This window comes from Denticeps clupeoides, chromosome 7 (genome assembly GCF_900700375.1).
Source record: "Denticeps clupeoides chromosome 7, fDenClu1.1, whole genome shotgun sequence".
NCBI classification, from domain to species: domain Eukaryota; kingdom Metazoa; phylum Chordata; class Actinopteri; order Clupeiformes; family Denticipitidae; genus Denticeps; species Denticeps clupeoides.
The window spans coordinates 631,415-653,082 of record NC_041713.1 but is presented as its reverse complement, the minus strand read 5'-3'; the positions used below and the strand labels follow the sequence as shown (position 1 = coordinate 653,082).

At 55.9% G+C, this 21,668-nt stretch overlaps 2 protein-coding genes across 5 annotated transcripts; both read right to left on the bottom strand.

Moving 5' to 3' along the window:
- Positions 1–2,435: 2,435 nt before the first annotated feature.
- Positions 2,436–13,263, bottom strand: prr36b (proline rich 36b). Of its 3 annotated transcripts, none has more exons than XM_028985732.1 (5): positions 13,117–13,263; positions 9,116–9,687; positions 8,899–9,004; positions 6,411–6,616; positions 2,436–6,332 (listed from the first exon to the last, which is right to left on the bottom strand). In XM_028985732.1, the coding sequence occupies exons 2-5, from the start codon at positions 9,612–9,614 to the stop codon at positions 3,310–3,312; spliced, it is 3,834 nt and encodes a 1,277-aa protein (XP_028841565.1). In that variant the 5' UTR covers positions 9,615–9,687; positions 13,117–13,263; the 3' UTR covers positions 2,436–3,309. The 3 variants fall into 3 exon arrangements, with proteins under 3 accessions (XP_028841565.1, XP_028841566.1, XP_028841564.1); XM_028985733.1 differs by lacking the exon at positions 13,117–13,263 and adding an exon at positions 11,073–11,153; XM_028985731.1 differs by lacking the exon at positions 13,117–13,263 and adding an exon at positions 9,813–11,127.
- An 884-nt stretch (positions 13,264–14,147) lies between these two features.
- Positions 14,148–18,403, bottom strand: LOC114793668 (mucolipin-1-like). Of its 2 annotated transcripts, none has more exons than XM_028985763.1 (13): positions 18,141–18,403; positions 17,835–18,055; positions 17,580–17,747; positions 17,351–17,507; positions 17,200–17,257; positions 17,015–17,111; positions 16,602–16,701; positions 16,417–16,523; positions 16,194–16,343; positions 15,509–15,610; positions 15,303–15,425; positions 15,019–15,225; positions 14,148–14,945 (listed from the first exon to the last, which is right to left on the bottom strand). In XM_028985763.1, the coding sequence occupies exons 1-13, from the start codon at positions 18,175–18,177 to the stop codon at positions 14,811–14,813; spliced, it is 1,662 nt and encodes a 553-aa protein (XP_028841596.1). In that variant the 5' UTR covers positions 18,178–18,403; the 3' UTR covers positions 14,148–14,810. The 2 variants fall into 2 exon arrangements, with proteins under 2 accessions (XP_028841596.1, XP_028841595.1); XM_028985762.1 differs by having other exon boundaries at positions 14,148–14,948; positions 18,141–18,400.
- Positions 18,404–21,668: the final 3,265 nt, after the last annotated feature.

The following is a 21,668-nucleotide window of genomic DNA, read 5'->3' as shown; positions in this document are numbered from 1 at the left end:
AATAAACAGAATAAACAAGCCTTAACAGTGCCATAAGGCATCAACATGTGAGGATTTTTGTGTACGTACAGTACAGGCCTTCTCAGCCAACGTGTTTTCTTTATCTTCATGACCATTTACGTTGGTAGATTCTCACTGAAGGCATCAAAACTATGAATGAACACGTGTGGAGTTCTGTACTTAACAAAAAAAGGTGAAATAAGTGAAAACACTTTTTATATTCTAGTTTCTTTGCTCTGGTTACTGCTTTGCACACTCTTGGCATTCTCTCGATGAGCTTCAAGAGGTCGTCACCTGAAATGCTTCTCCAACAGTCTTGAAGGAGTTCCCAGAGGTGTTTAGCACTTGTTGGTCCAGCTCACCCCAAACCATCTGGATTGGGTTCAGGTCCGGTGACTGTGGAGGTCAGGTCTCCACTTTTTGTACAGTACAGAACTCCACATGTGTTCATTCATAGTTTTGATGCCTTCAGTGAGAATCTACCAACGTAAATAGTCATGAAAATAAAGAAAACACGTTGAATGAGAAGGTGTACAAACTTTTGGCCTCTACTGTATATTTTTACAACGTTACATGGTTTGAAGGTATAACATGTTAATTCTTATCATTTTTATTAATATTAGTAATAAAATAGACTGTTGGTTCTGGGGTCTGTAGCAAAGCTCCACCAGCAGGTGGCAGCAGTGGCTTTTTTATTTTTGCTTCTGAAAAGCAAATCGTTCAGGAGGAAAAATGTAAGTATTTGTTACATTTAAACTCATGAATAATGTTTAATAAAATGCTAATCATCAGAGTTCATAAGACCGGACCCTCCCGCCAGCTCGGTTACTTCTCATGCAGCATTAATGTCTCCTCCACTCGGACCACCATGACATCACCGGTCTCCTCGGAAACCCATTCAGACAGACAGAAGCCAGGAAATGAGGTAACGGCCCTGGAATGCGGGGTCACCGCACCGACCTCCAGCTGCTCCCCGGTGACAAACAGGCGGAGACCAGGACAGAATGTTTACAGCAAGCATAGCGTGTCCATCAGAGGGACGGGGGACGCTTCACCCCCAACCCCGGCATCATCAATCATCCGCTGTTCTATGCAGGAAGCGCGGTGACGGCGAGAAATCCGAGATCTTACCTGGTTGAACTATTTAGTTATCTGGACGTGGTTGAGGACATGAACGTTGCTGAATGTTGAACTTTGACCTGTTACCATGGGGTCAGTGCTGCGTCTCCAGCTCCACCACGGTCCAGTCTCCCCGGGGACAGCTGCCCGGGCCCTCCGGGGAGTAGCTGCTGACAGAGGTGACGGTGGCCGAGGGGGAGCCGAGGGGCGGCAGCAGGTCGGGCCAGAGGCTGGTCTCCAGGGGGCTGAGCGTCCCCCCGCCCTGGCCGGGCAGCAGCAGCAGGGGGGGACAGGCGTCCCCGGACAGCAGCAAGGTCTGGCTGATGAGCTGGTGGACCATGTCCAGCTTCCGGCTCCAGTCCAGGTCTTGCGGGGGGCGTCGCCGGTTGCCGTCGGCCATGCGCAGCGGCAGCTCGGTATGAAAGACGCGCGGGGACGTCCCGTGGCCTTCGTCATCAGCCTCCTCTTCGCCGGTCTCCATGGCCTCGTAGATGGTGCAGAGGCCGGCGGCCGGTGACGGTGGCACCGCCAGCTGGCGCCGGTGCTCCTGCAGCTGGAGGAGCTCCCGCCGCTGCCGCCGCCGCTGCAGCTCCTCCTCCAGACGCCTCCGCCTCTCCTGCTCCTGCCGCTGCAGGAGCTGCCGCAGCTGCAGCTGGTGCTGCTCCAGCCGACGGAGCTGCAGCTGCTGCGCGCCTGCTAGCTGGGCGTGGCCGGCAGGGACCGGCTGCCGCTGGCCACTCCTCCCAGGGACCAGGTACGAGTTGTGGTTGACCTCCTGAAGGTCAGTTGGTGGCCGGTCCTGCCGTCCAGCGCCTGTGAGACAGTCAAGATAACTTGGGACACCAAGAAGAAATGCAACAGAGATGGACCAGCAGGGAGGGATGCAAGGTCACAGAACCCATGGAGGTCAAAGGGGGACAAACAAAATCAAAAGACAGACAGACGTCCTGCAGCGAGAAGAACAGGATCTAATTCAAGTTGATGATTGGACCTTGCAGAGTTCCACACATCCGCCCTGGTCCCCACGGCGACGGTGAAACTAGTGCATGCAACAGAAGAACTCATCTTCCTGTGGCAAGGCCGCGGTTTTCCAGCGTGGCACGACAGGGATGGATCATGGAAACCCAGGAATTCTACTGGTAGGATGAACACCATGGGAAGAGACGGAGGTGGGGACGTCCTCGTTGTAATTCTCAGGACACACAGAGCATGCTGCAGGACAGTAGGACGGGGTGCCATTTCCTCAAAATTCCATCAAAACCGAACACCATTTATTTCAAAAAAGGAGGGAAAGAAATAAGAAACGGGAACACGTAGCCTTGCAATGACGTTTAATGGAACTTTGAAAATCGTGTTAGTGTGAACCATTAATTTATTAGCATTACCTATATTAGAACCCATTGAAAGTATTACAGGTTTTGTGTTAGTTGAACATGCATTTTTTTTTGCTGAAACATGGACCACTAAAAATCTCACAGCAGCATTTACAAATTCAAAGAGAGACATTTGAACAATTTTAAATGGTTTTCTTTCAGTCGTCGAGATATAAATTAAGAAAACACACGGAACCATTCTGAACCAAAAATACCTCAAAACACGTACACGACCTCAATCGTCATTATGATCAGGCTCCATGTGGGTGTTATATTCGGTTTAATAGGCCACAATAAAAATGTCTCCCCTAAATCCTTCACAATCTTTCCTTCGGTAAAAAGAAACTGTTTGCATGGAACCTTTATTCCCTCCTAAAAACAGGAACTAGCACATAGAAAAGCGTGGAGAATAAAAGCTACTTCTGGCGCAGGAGAAATGGCATGTGAACAGACAGGAGGTTGGAGGACTACGAAACGAAACAAAATCAAAAGCAAAAACAGGTACAAGGAAAGAAACGCCCATTTTTCTGGTAAAAACAGTGGGATAAATACAAAACAGGAAGGTTGGTAGTCCATCTCAGTCACTTGCAGATGCAGAAGAACGGTGTGCGTGGATAAAAAGTCTAATAGAAAAACGAGATCATAGCTACTGTACATTCAGACGTTTAGGCCATATAACCGCATTATAAAGGAGGACACGTCTTCTATCGCGTGCCCTCCATCATTCCTACTCACTCTACCTCCACATGAGATAAAAACCAACGGGGAGAGAAGGGCGTGGCGGGGGCGGGGACAAGGTGCATTCCAGAGGCGGGGCTTATACGTTACCTGCCACAAAGTTATCAGTTTTATCGCATATGGTGGAGTAGTACGGAGGCTGGACGTCGGGTCCTCCTTCCGAGCGCGGCGAGGACGGGCGGCCGGCGGCCTGCTCTTCCTCCATCTCCTCGTCTTCCTCCTCCGGGGGGAGGTCGGCCCCCGACTTCCCGCACAGCATGTACTGATGCTCCACCAGCCCGGACTTCTCCTCCTGCGGCTGTCCGAGGGCCAGAAGGTCCAGGGCGGTGGCCGCGGGCGCGGTCAACTCCTTGATGAGGGACGGGTCCTTGGCTTCCTCGGTCAGCTGGTCTTCGTTCTCCAGGGAGAAGATGCCAGGACTCTTTCCGCAGCTCTCCGCGGTGGAGTGGGCGTTGGAGTTGGACGTGGTGCAGTCGAAGCCGTAGGAGGCCACAGAGTTGGCCGACTGCGGCGTGCCGCCGCCGTCCTCCTCCACGTCCCCGGCGTGCATCTCCGCCGCCTCATCCTCGGTTAAAGCCGCGAGGCCGTCCACAGGGGTGTCCGGGTCATTGATCTGCATCTCGCCCTCGGTGTCACTGGCCTCGTCCCCAGATGTAGAAGGAGAAGAAGGGGCTGAGGTGGGAGCAGTCGGTGGCCCTCCGAGGACGTCGTCTGCGGGGAGCGTCTCGGCTTCCTCGTCCTCGCCGTCCCCCCTCTCCAGGTGGATTCCCAGGTCCTGCTCCAGGTCGGGCTGGGCGGTCGGCACGGGCGTCTGCCGCTTGTCGGAAGGAGACTCCACGCCGGAGCTGCTGTCGTAGTCCCGCGGTTCCTCCGGAGTGCTGCTCTCGCTGTCGCCCGCGGCGACCGGAGCGGGTTCGGCGGGGACCTCTGGCGGAGTTGCAGGGCGGGGTTCCAGCTCCGGAGCAGGAGATGATTGGGGATCTGTGCTCGGGAAGTCTGAGGGGAAGTGGGAGGTGGGAGGCGGAGCCCAGGTGTCGCAGAATGGATTCGATTGGCCCCACGCCGTGGTGGGAGGGATGGAGGGCTGCGGAGTCGTGCGGTTCATGTTGTCCAAACGGACGTCCTCTGTAAAGTCGTCCTCGTCAACGTTTCCGCAGCTCTCCAGCCCGCTTTCTGTCACCCCCTCACTCGCCATCTCCACGTCTTCGTCCTCCTCCTCCTCCTGGTAGACTTTGTGGTGCTCTACACGCTCTGAGCACACATCCATGTCCACCACTCGGTCTTCCTCCTCCTCCTCCTCCGGACGCACCACGTGTTGAGCAGCGTACTCTGAGCCCAACTTCACACCGGCTACGGTGTCCTCCTGCTCCTCCTGATAGACTTCATGGTACGGTACGGTGCCCATTTCATTCTCTACGTAGTCCTCCTCCTCATAGTCTTCCCGACAGGCTTTATGGACGTCAACATGCTCGAAGCTCACGCTGACGTGGGCCACCTGGTCTTCCTCCTGACAGAATTCATCAACCTGCTTTAAGCCCAGATTCATATCAGCCAATTGGTCCTCCTCGCTCTCCTGTCTCTCGTCTCTGGTCTCACTGACTAACTGAAAGCCCACGTTCTTGTCACTCACTCCGCCCTCCTCTTCCTCTTCATGATAAACTTTGTGGTGTTCCAAGCTCATTGTATCTACTCGGTCCTCCTCTTCCTCCTCTTGGTGGACCTGGTAATGGACAGGTTCTTTAGAAACAACCACATCAAAGGCTGCTGGAATTGTCTCCTGTTCTTCTTCTTTCAGGACATTGTGTAGATCAGCCTGTTTTGAGGCCACATTAAAATCAGCCACGTTCTCTGCTGAGTCAATATTAAAGTCCACCACTATGTCCTCATCTTCATCGTCATCGTCCTCATTTGAAAATGTTTTAGTGCATGGAGAACCTTTGGGCAATTGTTCAACGTCGAAGTCGTCTCTGTCATTCTGGGAACTTTCTAACGGGCTGTGATCCTCTGGTACCATCACCATTTGCTGGCTGGTGACCTTTTCTTCTGCATGTTGCCTATGCCAACCGGAGATGGTGAAAGATGAAGAGTCGGTCAGGAGGTCCTCCATAAGTGGAGGTTCATGCCTCTGCTCCTGAGCGTCCTCTTCGTCTCCCTCGTCATCTTCATTGATTTCCTGGTCTGCCTTCTCTACCTCTTCCTCTTTTTCAGCTGCTGTGTGGGGATCTACAGATGTTCTACCAAGCAAGCTGGGCTCAGCATCTTGTACTTCACCCGGTTCCCCGCCAGTAGACGATGGGACAGTGTCCTCCTGGTGTTTGTCCTGGGGAAGAGCCCCCTCGGCGAGTGATGTTGAATGGCTTTGGCCCCACGGATCAGCCAGGTCCAACTGAGGGTCCATGGACGTGCATGTGGGCCCAGTTGGGGAGGATGGAGGTGACATCACCGTAGTCCCCAAAGGAGACTCTGAGCTCACAGGTAGGTCGAGGTGGGCCAGGTTGAGCTCTGCCACCAGCTGGGGTGCAGTGGCCTCCATTTGAGGTTCTGAAGTGTGCAGTGTGGGAGCCGCCGTTTCCATGGCGTCCAGGAGGAGCGCGGAAGTGTCCTGTTCGTGGACCACGCTGGCCCCATGCGTGGAGGTCGCGTGTCCTTCTTCCTGAACTGCCATCGTCTCCTCCTCTGCACCCAGAGCTTCTACAAGCTGTGGCTCTGAGGCCACCATTGTCTCCACTGCAGCTGCAGCAACAACCGTGGCGGCAGCAGCGGCGGCGGCAGCAGCGTCGTGTACCTCCCCCTCCTTCGGCTGCGTCGGCTTGGGACCCCGCTTCACCGGCATCGGCGTGCTGCTCCCCACGGCTTTCTTGGGACTGCTCGCCTTGTTGCTCTTCGGACCTGCACCGGGGTCTTTTGATGGGACGGTCTTGGCCTTGCCGAGTTTGGCGTCCGCCCCCTTGGCGCCGGGCGCGGTTTTTTTGATACTGGGGTCTGCCTTTGCAGTGGGGGTGGATTTGGGGGTGTCGGGTTTGCTGGTCTTGACCGGAGAGGGACGGGCCGCGGGGGACGTCGTAGGTTTTTTGGTCACGGGCGTACTTGGCTTGCCGACATCTACAAACAGAAGCGCAAACGTATTAATAAACCGGCATCAACAAACCAAATCTGATCCCCAGCCGTGACCCTTCATACCTTTCTTAACCGGGGTAGCCGCTTTAGAGGGTTGTGGCGGGGCGCGGCCAGTAGAGGGAACCGCGGAGACGCTTCTAGGCGTGGCTGGTTTAGCCGCCGGTGCCTTAGTCGTGCTGGCGGCTGGCTTTGCGGTGGACGCTGGAGTCTTGGTTGTGGAGAGCGTGGCCGGCCTGGCTGTGGCACTGGCGGGCCGCGAACTTGCCGGCCTACAAAAGAAGGTTTGGAAGAAGGAGGTCAACGCGGCGTGGTCCTGACACGCTGCCGGTGATAGAACACGCAGCCGGGGCTCCACCGTACGGCTCTGAATAAAACATCTTCTCGCATCACCACCGGGACCATTTAAGCCATTTTTAATACAGGACGGTGCAACTTCATGTGGTCACGGTGGATTCAATAATCTATTATATTTTAGACAATTAAACAATAAGAAGAAGCAATTAAAGGTAAATTGGATGAATAATGAACAGCAGGAGGCTGCAGACGGTAAAAGGAAAAATCCTGTGACCGCACTGCTCTTCATCTCCTGCATGGGAGGAAGATGGATAATCCAAGACGACAGGCGGGGAAGCCTGAGAGATCAGAGCGGCAGTCATTTTGGAAGAAGATTGAAAAACCATTCAAATGGGAAGCGGCACAGCACACGGTGCACACAGTGAAATTTGTCCTCTGCATTTAACCCATCACCCTGAGTGAGCAGTGGGCGGCCATGACAGGCGCCCGGGGAGCAGCGTGTGGGGACGGTGCTTTGCTCGGTGGCACCTTGGCTGGCCGGGATTCGAACCGGCAACCTCCTGATTACGGGGCCGCTTCCTCATGCCCATTTCAACCTGAGAGATCGTCATGATGCTTTGTGTTTTCTAGTGTTCCCTTATAAAAATGATATTTGCTCGTCCAGTCAGGATCTCACGGTCATGAAATCATGACATTGGATATGTTGATGTGATTTCTGCAGCAACATCGTTTTAATGTATTTTTCCGAGATTTGGTCTGATTTGGCTACATCGTCACCGGGTTCGAGGGTTAAATGTTTTACGGCCTTGCAGTGCTGCTCTAGCATCAGCATTTTAAATCAGGTTCTGCTCCATTAGATCATGTCCTTTTCCAGTCAGGATCTCCCGGTCATGAAATCAGGACATTAGATATTTTAATGTGATTTCTGCAGCAACATCGTGGATGATTGACAGTTATGTTGTTGTTGTTCCACCAACAAGACTGCAGCCCTGAAGCCTCTCAGCATGGACAATGGCGGACGACGAAAGAGAAGACGGGTCAGCTGTAGACAACGAGATCTTTATCAGATCAACGCAACGGCGTGCAGAAGCCCCGCCCCCACGAGCTCAGCAACGTCTGAACTCGAACGATATTTAAACGGAGCTGAATGGGGGTCTTTCATCCCGATCTGACACAAATAGAAGCAAAATGTGACAAAAGCTGCGAGCAAACAGGCCGGTTTTATTCTGCCGTTTCTGCTGTGATTAAAACAGATTTAATATTCAGATCTGAATGCCAGCGGCGGCGACGCCTGTAAAAGTTAATGAGCGGTGAATAATTGAAGTTGTGTTTTTGAAGGGACCACCGCCGGTGGGATTAGAGGAATTAACTCGCCGCGCCGGGCTCCGTTTATTTCCACCACCGGCACGTGACCTGACGCGCCATGACTCGACACGACGGAGCGGTGGCGGTCCACAGGGTCCCGGCAATCAGCCATTTCACCGCAGTGCCGCCCATAAAACATGGCCACGCCCACAGCGGAGAAAAAGTACAGCCTGCTGCTGCAACAGGCCTGACCACACCCTGCCCTGCCAATCAAATCACGACAATTAATAGCCAATAAAAAAAATGATTTTCTACTCAGCAGCATCAACACACACACACACACACACACACACACACACACACACACACACACACACACAGCTGCGTTACGGAAATCTGGGAGTGCATGGAGCAGGAAACTGACTCATGGCCGGCCACGCCCACCGCCGCAGTGGTCTCACGCACCGGTTATAAGAGGAGGTGGCAACTTCTGATGCGTCCAGAGCCTGGACGCGGCGGTGGGCTACGGGGTCAGGAGATTACGTCTCGTAATCCAGCCACCCCGTCAGAGCCTCTTACCGCACCCGAACACCTCAGGACATCCGCAGTCATCTCGCGGGGAACAAAGAGCTCCTTCAGCCTCGTCACAAAGCGCTCCATGGTCCGGCGCGTTATCGGCTGCAGCGCGGCGTCGTGTGACTCAGGTGCTGAGAACAACCCCAAAAACACGGCCCGCTTACGCGCCGCAGAATCTCCGGGCAAAACTCTGCCGCGTAAAAAAGCTCAGCTGTTGTCCTACTTAAGGAGACGAGTCCTGGTGGAGACGCCGTTCGTCTTCCGACCAGACACGCAAAACACCGCCGTGCTGACCCCCCCACCATGGACGCCGCGGCTACCGTGGACCCCCCCTGAGGACAGGGCGTTTAGAGCTCCATGTCCAGAACTGACCTACCTGCTGGACTTGGACACGGCCGGCTTATCAGCTTTGGGTGAAGCGGCGGCGGCGGCGGCAGCACCGGGCCTGGTAGCAGCTGCAGAGGGAGGCTTAGACGCTGGGGCTTATGGGAAAATAATATATAGGTTAATTATATAAAAAAAAAACCATAAATAACGTAACACGGCAGAACACACCGAGCGTTAATAAACGCGGCGTAATAAAAACGCTCCACCTGCAGGTTTCGGCTTGGCGGGCGGCGCCTTCCTGAGCGGCGGCGCCGCGCCGGCCTTCGCTCCGTTGTTGGCGGCAGGAGTTCCGCGTTCTGCGGGCTTGGTGGGGGTCCGGGAGGCGGTCCCGGCCTTCTTAGCGGGCGCGCCGGTGGGCGTGTTCTTCCTGTCAGGCGTGCTGCCGGCGGCCTTCTTGGTCACCCCATTCGTCTGCGGCTTCGGCACCCCGTTGACTGCGCGGTTGAGGCTGGGGGCGGGGCGCGAGGCGGGGCCAGGCGTCTTCGCTGCCGTGGTCCCGGCAGGCTTGGACTTGGCGGGGGCCTTCGTCTTGCCGGCGGAGTCTCCGGTCTTGGCGGCCGGTGCCGCGGCAGGTTTTGGTTCTGCGTGTCCCGCCTCTGTCGTTTGGGAGGCCGAGGACGGCTGGTCCACAGTGTCCCCCGCTGGCGCAACCTCGAGCGCCGGATCAGCATCGAGCGCCGCCGTGGCAACTCCGTCCGGTTTCATCCCTCCTCAGTCCTGGAAGCTCGTCTCGGCAAGAACGTTCGGCGGAGTCGACCGCAGCCTGGCAGCCACTGATCTGCACACGAGACAAGGAGAACCGTCCAGGTCAAACAATAATGCCGGCAGGACGGGACAAGAATCCCGCGCCGTTTCATAAGCAGATAAACTCCGGGGAGGAATCAGATAAAGGATTACGCTCACCACGCCGGCGCCATGAAAACCGCTCGGCAGGAACTAGAAGAAAATGAAAAGGAGCAGAACCAGGAACAAAATCCCACGAATCAGGATAAACAGAGATGACAAAACAGTGAGCGATCGATACAGCGACCCAGGTTCAAACCCCACTTACTTCCATCTTGTCCCTGAGCAGGACACTTAACCCTGAGTGTCTCCAGGGGGGGACTGTCCCTGTAACTACAGGGTGGTCATAGCCTAGCAGGTACCACACTCGACCCACGAACCAGAAGACCCAGGTTCAAACCCCACTTACTACCATCGTGTCCCTGAGTGTGTCCAGGGGGGACCGTCCCCGTAACTACAGGTTGGTCATAGCCTAGCGGGTACCACACTCGCCCACGAACCAGAAGACCCAGGTTCAAACCCCACTTACTACCATCGTGTCCCTGAGCAGGACACTTAACCCTGAGTGTCTCCAGGGGGGGACTGTCCCTGTAACTACAGGTTGGTCATAGCCTAGCAGGTACCACACTCGACCCACGAACCAGAAGACCCAGGTTCAAACCCCACTTACTACCATCGTGTCCCTGAGCAGAACACTTAACCCCGAGTGTCTCCAGGGGGGACTGTCCCCGTAACTACGTATTGTAAGTCGCTCTGGATACGGGTGTCTGGTAAATGCCGTAACTGTAAACGTGATACGGCAATCGATCGATAAAACCCGAGACGGAATCCAGACGAAACACAAACATATTTTCCCTCCTCAAAAACACCTTCAAAAACCGCCGCATCCAGAAGAGAGACGGCACCCAGTCCCCCACAGGAAGTGGCCCGGCCCAGAGGAGCATGGGAAAACACCCCCTCAGCTGCCCCAGCTCCACAAAACGCGCGACTGTTCCCGTTTCCTCCCGTCCCTCGTCCTCCCTGGTCCTCTGTTGGGCTTCGCGCAGATGGCCGGAGCAGCTGAGCGAGTCCAGCGGTCGAGGGAACGGGGGAGGGACGACAGAGCAGCAGTGATGGGGTGTCTTCTTACGTCCTCCATCTTCACACAAACCCCACTCTGTCCTGTAAACGTTCGCCACGCAGGCGCCGGCGGGGCCAAACCGTCCCGGTCCCTACAGAACCCAGCTAGCGGCTCCCAGTCAACCGTCTCCGCCAACGGGGCGGACGCAGCATGCAGGTGCACGACCGCGTCTGCTGAACTCCGCCGACCCCGCAGACGTTCCACAGACTCCCGGTGGTTATTTTAGAGCGACTTGTGAAAAAGAAGCGGGAAATACTGACCGTAGTTACAGAGGGCGAGCTGAGCAGCTCCGGTGAAGGTGCCAGAGTACACGCACCATCGGGATAATCCCGGACTTCATCCCGTTATAGTAAACCAATCCCCAACCGGGGCTTACCGAGTAAACGCAACATGGCCCCCGCTGCAACACCCTTCCCATGAGCCTCGGCGGCCCCGTCGTCTCGGGCTGATGGATGTGGAACAAACGACTGAGGGCCGTGGGGGGACTCGGGCGCGACAGGGCGTGGCAGGAATGCCAGCTACGTGCCGGTTGTTCAAGGCATCGAGCCCGGGAGGGCAACGGGTCGGCAAACTTGCTCAGAGCGACGCGTCCCATGGCGGTACGAACGTAGGTGACGCAAGTTTACCAACAGGTGACCCCCCAGCCGCGAGGGCCCGGAAACAAGGAGGACCTTGGGTGGGGTACATTTCTCGGCATCTGCGTCTGTGGGAAGACTACCGGTAATAAAAGCCTGGTCTAAACAGCGAGAACGCGAGGAAGTAGAGGCGTCCTAACGGAACCCCCACATGAGATCCCCACCCCCAGCGCGGTTGGGGACGGCGCGGGGACGGAGGCGGCGCCCTTCAGCGCTTGGCCTCTTCACTGGCAGCACGAAAGGCACAAAGCAGCCACACAAAGACCCCCGGCGGCTCTGACTGAGCCCATTATGCGGCGCGGCAGACCGAGATCAGCCAGCGTGCACTGGGGGAGGGTTGGCCGGGGTGGGGGTTGGACGCCGGGGAGACGGTGTGGATGCTGGGGAGCGGCGGGCTCCGCTGCGGCCTCCATCGCGCCAACAAGCGGCACGACTGCCACATGCCCCAAGCACCCGAAAGGTCAAAGATACCCGGCCGCGCACAAACAAACCGCTGTGCCGAGAAAGCAGAATCCTGATGGCGGAGGAGGGGGGCGGAGCCAGGAGAGGAGGACGCGGCGCGTTCCTCAACAAGGACGTCAGGGAACGGAGGCATCTCAGCACCATGGCCTCTTTGTCGGGACGAAAACGCGAAAGAATGGCGCTCTGTGCCAGGCCAACAGGGGACCGTCTACTGCGCAGCGGCCGGCTTTAATCAGGTTCTAGACGAGGCCGGGCGTCGCCGCGAGAGAACCGTTCTCCGGCCCCGGTCAACCACAGAATCAGGCGAAGCGGTACTGAGCGCTCATACGGCCACGCCGCTGCCCTCTACCCTCCCCAGGGACGAGCCGAAGGTGCGTCGGGAGTCGAGGGGGGTCGAGTTGTAACCTGAGGACCCCATGTCCATTACCCAGCATGCACCTGTGTAAATTAGATAAGCCCCGGACGGAAACAGCTGGTGGGGTTCGCCTGGGGACGTCAGGTCCTGCCCTGGAGACAAAAGGTGACATCTGGGCTGGGCAGCGGCGAAACCAACACCAGCTTCTGCCATTAAGAGGATTATATTCCTCCGGTCAGGGAAGAGGAGCCCTGGGCAGCAGCAACCAAACATCCTGGTCTTACAGACGACCCAGCGGCGCCGCCAGAACCACCATTAACCCAAAATGTGGGCGCAGGCGCGATCAACGTGCCAGTTGTCCCAGGGACAGACGTCATCAGACGCAGCCTGCTGGCCGGGCACGGCCGGGTCCGTCTAATCCCACCGGTGCCACCCCGGAGCTGAGTCATGCCCAGAGTCCCCGGGCCCGGTGCCACCGCACAGCGACACACAGGAGGCCCAACCGCGCCCAAGCACCCGAACTGGGCCACGAACGAGCCGGGAGAACACGCAGGAACATGTCCTGACGGCGCGCCATGATAACAACGGCCGGCCGGAGGACGCCCTGTCCCCCCCGCAGGTGTGGAGGACGCGCCGTCCTCCTCAAGCCTCTAATCGGCGGCGTTATTACGGGACGCGCCGGAACAATGGGCTCCGGACCACGAGGCGCGGGACGCGGGGCGGCGGGAGGATGGGTCCCGGCGGCGCGGTAGGGAGATGTGACGAGGCGGCGCGGAGCGGCGCGACACCGGCGCGGGTTAAAAGGCGCCGTTTACCGCGGCGGAACGCGGCGGGCGGAGCGCGGGGTCTTACCGGCTTCTCCTCTCGGCGTCGGGAAGAAAGAAGACGGGAGGGACGCGCCTTTTCAGGAGGAGGTGGAGAAAACGCGCGCACGCCGGAATTGAAAGGGATGAAAAGCCGCGGATCCGCCAATCGGCGGCGCGCCTCGGGTTTATGCAAATGACGGATGATGTCATGGTCCAGAGCGAGCCCCCCCCCAACCCGCCCTCTTTATCATAACCGCCCCCCTGCTCCATCACTGGGACGTGGGGTGACGAGGCAGGGCGGCTGTGCTGATGATGAGGAGCGGGGGACGGGGACGGAGGCCTGGCGGGCGAGGGCCATCTCTGTGCGGTAAACAGGTCAGACAAAGGGAGGAAGCTGGTTCCAGTGGGGCGGCAGGAAGGGGCGGGCCGGCGGAGCCACCGCTCGGTTCTTCTCTCCTCTATCACGTCGTGTTTTTCCTTCCAGCCGCCGGTGCAGCTGGGCCAACGGCGCACAAAAGCCCTGGCACCGGCCCAACCGCGCCGGCAGAGAGGAAACGGACGCGTACAAGAACCCACGAACAGACGCAGGCCCGCCGCCCGCGGAGACGTTGGGGTTCTGAGGGAAGGGTGGCACTGATGGGGGTTCACCAGACACGTCCAGTCGCTTCCAGCACCGTCCTGGTGCTTCCACCGGGCCGCTGTTATGATGGCAGGGCGTGTCCGGCCCGGTGGAAGCACCAGGACACGTCCAGTCGCTTCCAGCACCGTCCTGGTGGAGAAAAGAAAAGTGCCACCACTGGCCCGGTGTTATGATGGCAGGCCGTGTCCGGCCCGGTGGAAGCACCATGACGGTGCTGAAAGCGACTGGACGTGTCCGGTGATGGCCGCACTTCACCGTGTCAGCACACAATCCCTTTCACACGCCGCTGCAGCAGGGAACCGGTCCCCTCCGTCTGGTCCAGACAGGGCGGAGCAGCAGGGCTCCGTGCTCCCTCTGCTGGAGACGGCGAGGCGGCGCACCGGCTCCTTCAGACCAGACAACAAAAGGTAAACACGACCAGAGACAAGACAGTCGGTGGCGAGACGTCGTTTTACTGCTCCGTACATTACACAGCAAATCCAGAACCACGAGCATGCAGGACGAAGAAGCACAAGTACACAGGAAGTTCGTTACAAAAAAAACCCGAAATACACGAGACCACGAGGCCGATTTCAATAAATTAGCCAGACCCACGACCCTGTTCCTACTGTACAGTGAATAAATACGGTAAATCAAGCACGTCCCTTTTATTGTGCATCTAATTATGAAATAAAACGACATTTCTGGAGCTCGGTATTCATTTTGTTTGAAAACTTCTAGTGCAGTCTGAATTTAAAAGATTAAAAAAAAAAAAAAAGTCCCCAATAAATACAAGTAAACTTGAGTTAAAAATGCACCACAACTTTGTTCAGTGCTAATTCCCTTCAGCCAGCAGATTTTGCCGGATTTTCCCTTCAAGACACGTCTAAGACTAATTTAACAGACAGAGGAAAGAAGGTCCCGTGTCCAGAAACCAGCTGATGGTGGAGACCAGCAGGGTGGGAGCAGCTCAGATGAGTCTGCATCCATCCAACTGGACGTCCAAAGGAAACAATCATCATCATCATCATCATCATCATCATCATAGTCATCATTTCATTCTTCTTATTCTGGAGATTATTGTGCGTTCCCCTCATTAGAAGGTACTGGTCCAGGACTCCTCACTGGTCGAAGCAGCAGAAGAGAGAGCAGCTGGTGGCCTCCAGGCCGCGGAACTTTCCGGAGGAGGGCGTGTCCGTGCACTGGGCTATGAAGGTGTGCAGGTCTGTGATGTGCACCTGGGTCTCCTGGGTTTGCTGCTGCAGGTACAGAAACACGAATGAGGGACATGGAATGCAACCCGGCCCGGCCCCGCCCCGCCCGTCCTACCATGATGGTGTCGTAGGCGCCGGTGATCAGCGCGATGAAGAGCGACAGCACCATGTAAATGAAGAGCGAGATGAAGGTGTAGAGGTACAGCTGGCTGAAGACCCACACCAGGGTGCTGCTGTGCTCCATCTCGGAGAAGGTGACGAACATGTCGTCCCCGTTGATCAGCGAGAAGAGACACTCCGACACGGTGGACAGGGACCGGAACTGCCGGGGAGGAACAGCACGGGCTTCGTCTCCGCAGCCGCACAGACGGGACGGGCGGAAGACGCATCTGAACCTACCTTGACGTGGTACGGGCCGAGGACGATCCAGCCGCAGAAGCAGTAGCCCATGTAGATGGCCGCCGCGCAGCAGCAGAAGCGGATGACGTTGGGGAAGGCGGCGCGCAGCGTCACGATCAGGATCTGGGGGACAGGAAGACGGAGGTCAGCTGGATAAAGTAAAAAAGGAGGGAAGGGACGAAACGACTCCGAGTTTGGACGCTCACGTTGTACTTCTGGAAGAAGCTGAGGTACCGGATGACCCCCACCCAGACCAGCAGGGTGGAGCTGCCCAGCAGAATCGCACACAAGTCGTAGGACGAGTTGTCCTGTACGCGGGAGACACAGACACATGAAGTCTGGCACAAAACGTCATTACATTTACGGCATTTACCAGACGGCCTTATCCAGAGCGACTTACAGTCAGTAGTTACAGGGACAGTCCCCCCCTGGAGACACTCAGGGTTAAGTGTCCTGCTCAGGGACACGATGGTAGTAAGTGGGGTTTGAACCTGGGTCTTCTGGTTCATAGGCGGGTGTGTTACCCACTAGGCTACTACCACCTCCATTGTTGCCCCAGGGGGGGACTGTCCCTGTAACTACTGACTGTAAGACGCTCTGGATAAGGACGTCTGGTAAATGCTGTAAATGTAAATTAGTATTCTAGAGTCTACAAAGTAAGAGTAATATAATTGTTCTGAGTATAAAGTGGGTTTTTGTCTGTTCTACTCGGTACTTGTACTATACTGACTGGGTTAAATAGAATTACATGACAAAAAAAAGGGATATTTCTGACTAAAATGCTGAAAGTTGACTAAAATGAGTCTGGACACAACTAATTCAAACTAAAATGTGACACAAAGACTAAAGTAGAAGTGAAATGAAGACATATTCAGAGCGCGTTCACACAACCTTGGACTCGATGCCGATCTTGATGAAGCTGCCGATGATGGTGAGCACGTCGCTGACTATGAGCAGGAGGTACCAGCCGTTGATGAACTCCATCCTGTCCCCCCAGCACACGCCACGCCCCAGGCGCTGTTTGAAGAACTGCACATATTCCTGAGCGGAGAAACAGACCAGGTCTCATGCGAAGGCCCCGGGCCCGACTTCAGCCCTCGCTCGTCCACCTTACGTGTTGCAGCACGACCCCTCGGAGGACGGAGCGTCCGCACAGCGCGAGGGACAGGACGCACACCACCGCCACGGCCACGTCGAACGCCTCGCGGGCGTAGCTCTCCGCTGAGGGGGGAGACGAGGGGACGTTACGTGGGGACGTAACGCCGCGCGGGTGTGTTCGTGGAGGTGTGGGGAACCTACCATGGCCGGACACGTTGGGGTCTTTACACTCTTTGATGGAGGCCTGGTTGTGGAGGCTGACCTTCACCCTGCCGCTGTGGGCGTGGTTGTCCAGCAGGATCTGTGGGCACAAACAAGGCCTGATAAAGATCACCACGATCGTGGGGGCAGTGGGGGCCTAGCGGTTAAGGAAGCGGCCCCGTAATCAGAAGGTTGCCGGTTCGAATCCCGATCCGCCAAGGTGCCACTGAGCAAAGCACCGTCCCCACACACTGCTCCCCGGGCGCCTGTCATGGCTGCCCACTGCTCACTCAGGGTGATGGGTTAAATGCAGAGGACAAATTTCACTGTGTGCACCGTGTGCTGTGCTGTATCACATGTGACAATCACTTCACTCTAACAAATTCTGACCAATAGTCAGGCTGAAGGCTCACCTTGATGCTGAAGGTGTAACAGTCTGGAATCTCGTTGTTGATGATGGTCTGGAGGTTGATGGCCTTCAGCTGGAAGTCTATGGTGACATTGATCAATCTGAACAGTAAAGAACAGGAATATTGATCAGTTCCAGAGCGCTGATTAGTGAGGAATCATTAACGGTCCGTAGTTGAGCAAGACTCACTTGTGAAACTTCAGGGTGAAATTCCCATGGTAAGGCGCCGGGTTTACCCCCACGCAGTCTACGAGCAGGACAACATGAAACCCGTCAATACGGTTCTACAGATAAACAAGTACGGAAAATGTAGAAGGAGAGCAACGAAAGCCGCTTCCACCGGTGCTGACGCGCGGGTCGATGTCGAACGTGTCGTTCACCGGATCGATGCTGCCCTTCTTGTAGTAGTGCTGGCAGAGGGACAGGGCGTTGCCGTCCACGCCCACGCCCGGCACGTACGCGTAGCGGCCCACGGCGATCTCGGCCAGCGCCAGATACTGCGACGTGGAGATCGGCACGGATCAGTGGAGGCGCGGCGCGGACGCGGGCCGGCCGGGGGCGGTACACACCTGCTCGACGGCGTACGAGATCTGGCCGTAGACGTCGCCCCGGGTGTGAAGGGCCAGCGGGGTGTCGGGGTCGTCCTGGTAGCCTCGGAGGAACAGGTGCCGGAAGGTCTCCGCGTTCTCGTCCTTGAACATCACCACCATCTGATTGCTCAGGCCGAACAGCACCAGCTGCGGAACGCAGGGCCGCATGGGGTGAAAGGTCAGGCCGCATGGGGTGAAAGGTCAGGCGGCGGGCGGCCGAACCGCAGGTCCTACCTGCACGGTGACGATGAGGATCTTCAGCAGCTGCAGGCCCAGCTTGAACGGCTTGCGGCCCTTGGCGTGGTACTTGTCGCACGGACTCATGAAGAAATACTTCAGCTTCCGGCGCAGCTCCTCCTCCTCGCGCTGCAGCTGTTGCTGTAGCAACGACCCCTGCAGGTCACCGTGGTCGCCGGAGCCATACCCGGCGACACAAGTCAGGAGTCGGTCCGTCTCTGCGAAAACACACGGACATGCAGGTTACACACACCACGGAGCCGCACCGCGGCCGCACACGTCATCGCGTCGGCCTGACGTCACCTGCGCCGCGGTCCTGGCCGCCGCCCGGTGCCGCCATGTCGTTCAGAGCCGCCGCGTCACACGCATCGCCGCGTAACGAAGCGGCCCGGCGAGGGACGGCGGAGCTTCTCCACCCGGCGCTGTTTGGATGTAAACACTGGCGGCGGCTCTTCTTCACCTGCAGGGCCGCGCAGGCGCCGCAGAGAGGGAACGCAGCATGTCGCCACCTGGCGGCCGCCAGGCTGGAACTGCACCCACATTTACAGCATTTACCAGACGCCCGTATCTGGCAGGGACAGGGACAGCATTTACCAGACGCCCGTATACGACAGGGACAGCATTTACTAGACACCTGTATCCGGCAGGGACAGCATTTACCAGACGCCCGTATCCGGCAGGGACAGGGACAGCATTTACCAGACACCCGTATCCGGCAGGGACAGGGACAGCATTTACCAGACGCCCGTATACGACAGGGACAGCATTTACCAGACGCCCGTATCTGGCAGGGACAGGGACAGCATTTACCAGACGCCCGTATACAACAGGGACAGCATTTACCAGACACCTGTATCCGGCAGGGACAGGGACAGCATTTACCAGACGCCCGTATCTGGCAGGGACAGCATTTACCAGACACCTGTATCCGGCAGGGACAGGGACAGCATTTACCAGACGCCCGTATCCGGCAGGGACAGCATTTATCAGACGCCCGTATCCGGCAGGGACAGCATTTACCAGACGCCCGTATCTGGCAGGGACAGCATTTACCAGACACCTGTATCCGGCAGGGACAGGGACAGCATTTACCAGACGCCCGTATCCGGCAGGGACAGGGACAGCATTTACCAGACACCCGTATCCGGCAGGGACAGGGACAGCATTTACCAGACGCCCGTATACGACAGGGACAGCATTTACCAGACGCCCGTATCTGGCAGGGACAGGGACAGCATTTACCAGACGCCCGTATACAACAGGGACAGCATTTACCAGACACCTGTATCCGGCAGGGACAGCATTTACCAGACGCCCGTATCTGGCAGGGACAGCATTTACCAGACACCTGTATCCGGCAGGGACAGGGACAGCATTTACCAGACGCCCGTATACGACAGGGACAGCATTTACCAGACACCTGTATCCGGCAGGGACAGGGACAGCATTTACCAGACGCCCATATACGACAGGGACAGCATTTACCAGACACCTGTATCCGGCAGGGACAGGGACAGCATTTACCAGACGCCCGTATCTGGCAGGGACAGGGACAGCATTTACCAGACGTCCATATACGACAGGGACAGCATTTACCAGACACCCGTATCCGGCAGGGACAGGGACAGCATTTACCAGACGCCCGTATACGACAGGGACAGCATTTACCAGACGGCCGTATCCGGCAGGGACAGGGACAGCATTTACCAGACATCCATATACGACAGGGACAGCATTTACCAGACGCCCGTATCTGGCAGGGACAGGGACAGCATTTACCAGACGTCCATATACGACAGGGACAGCATTTACCAGACACCCGTATACGACAGGGACAGCATTTACCAGACGGCCGTATCCGGCAGGGACAGGGACAGCATTTATCAGATGCCCGTATCCGGCAGGGACAGGGACAGCATTTATCAGACGCCCGTATACGACAGGGACAGCATTTACCAGACGACCGTATACGACAGGGACAGGGACAGCATTTATCAGACGCCCGTATCCGGCAGGGACAGCATTTACCAGACACCCGTATCCGGCAGGGACAGCATTTACCAGACGCCCGTATCCGGCAGGGACAGGGACAGAATTTACCAGACGGCCGTATCCGGCAGGGACAGGGACACAATGGTAGTCAGTGGGACCTAATTATTATTCATGTCCACTCAGTATAATATTGCATCCACTTCCAAGCAGAGGCGCTTTACAAAACTGCAAGGTCATCAGGAGGAAACGTAATGAGACGTTTCATTCTGAGGTTGGTTCCACCTCAGTCCTGCCTTGAATACGCTGGTTACGTGGAACAAAGGCGGGGGTAGATGTGACAGCCCCGCCCTGGCAGCTCCTCTTACCCCCATTAAGCGGGTGGTGAACTGTGGCCGACCAGGTGGATTTTCCTGGGATGGATGAAAGGGCAGCTAAGTAGGTTGGAGATGTGTGTTGTGTCTGAGGCCTCCACCTCTGTTGAGTGAGGGTTTGTTGATTTGCACATGCAAAGCTTCCCTCACTCCTCTCTCAAACCACCTATCTTCTCTGTCCAATATTTGCACATTCTCGTCCAAAAATGAGTGTCCTTTGTCCTTGAGGTGAAGGTACACAGCTGATTCTGGCCCTGAGGCGTTGCTCCTTCTGCGCTGGACCATCCTGCTGTGTAGCACCTGTTTGGTTTCCCCGATGTTCAGATCCGAGCTGTAACCAGCCTATTCAACCTGGAGGATAAATTTGTGGGCACAAGCCAACTTCCCTCAGTCACAACGTTGTGTGGATGCAGAATGAAACGTCTCTACGTTAAAGTAAGGAAGTCCGCTTGCCGCGACTCAACTTTCAGACAAATTCACCTGGATGACTGAGAATCTTCACAGACATATTTTTTACAAGTAGACGAGCGCATATCTACTCCGGACACTTCAATCGTTTCGAATAGTATCTGTAAAAATGAAAGGCGCTCCAATGATGCTTCAAACGACAGCTCAAGACCGTCCTTTTTAAAGAATATTTAGATTAAATTGTAACTTTTCTTCTTGTCTGACTTCTGTATAGAAACTAGAACAGAGTGAATAAAAAGATTGTATTCATAGTTGGGGGTCCTGGTGAACCGGAATTTATCTCTTCATCCATGGTGACATGGAAGCGCGTTGTAAGTCACTCTGGATACGGGTGTCTGCCAAATAACTTAAATGTAAATGAATAAAGACATTAAAAAGGCAGAGAAAATGTGTAAATAAAGTGTGACGTCATGATTTGAAATCAGCGCGTCGCGGGGGGGCCTGAATTTCCCGCAACACCGGTCTTTGTATTTGAAGATTGTGACTTTACAGTCCACTATTATTTAATGAACGCATAATTACAGGCGGGATGATAAGAACTTGCGGTACAAAAATATCTTCACTTTCACTTTTCATCCAACCAGCATCCAACTCACATTAAAGCGAAACCTTTCATTTCTCAGACGAGGAATTCTGCTTTTAATGTTCCCTTGGTCGGGAGAGTTTCGTTTACTGGGAAACTGGAATTTGAATGGACTTTGTGACGGAGTGAAGAAAAATGATGGCGGTGACGGGGAGAAAGGAAAACGAAAGCTGGACGCTGCGTCCGGAGAATCGAATCTGAATCTCGGCTGAATAAAAGCGGCTCTGATTCCGGAGAATCGAATCTGAATCTCGGCTGAATAAAAGCGGCTCTGCGTCCGGAGAATCGAATCTGAATCTCGGCGGTATGAATAAAAGCGGCTCTGATTCCGGAGAATCGAATCTGAATCTCGGCTGAATAAAAGCGGCTCTGCGTCCGGAGAATCGAATCTGAATCTCGGCTGAATAAAAGCGGCTC

What these genes read in the sequence shown, in the direction of transcription:
- prr36b (XM_028985732.1), bottom strand. Translation starts at nt 9,614, where the DNA reads ATGAAACCGGACGGAGTTGCCACGGCGGCGCTCGATGCTGATCCGGCG. An exon ending in CGCCAAGCCGAAACCTGCAG is followed by an intron (nt 9,005 to 9,115) that starts GTGGAGCGTTTT and finishes TTTTCCCATAAG; the next exon opens with CCCCAGCGTCTAAGCCTCCC. An exon ending in GCCGTGTCCAAGTCCAGCAG is followed by an intron (nt 6,617 to 8,898) that starts GTAGGTCAGTTC and finishes CTTCTTTTGTAG; the next exon opens with GCCGGCAAGTTCGCGGCCCG.
- LOC114793668 (XM_028985762.1), bottom strand. Translation starts at nt 18,177, where the DNA reads ATGGCGGCACCGGGCGGCGGCCAGGACCGCGGCGCAG. An exon ending in TCTCGTACGCCGTCGAGCAG is followed by an intron (nt 17,508 to 17,579) that starts GTGTGTACCGCC and finishes TCCACGTCGCAG; the next exon opens with TATCTGGCGCTGGCCGAGAT. An exon ending in CCCCAACGTGTCCGGCCATG is followed by an intron (nt 16,524 to 16,601) that starts GTAGGTTCCCCA and finishes CTCCCCCCTCAG; the next exon opens with CGGAGAGCTACGCCCGCGAG.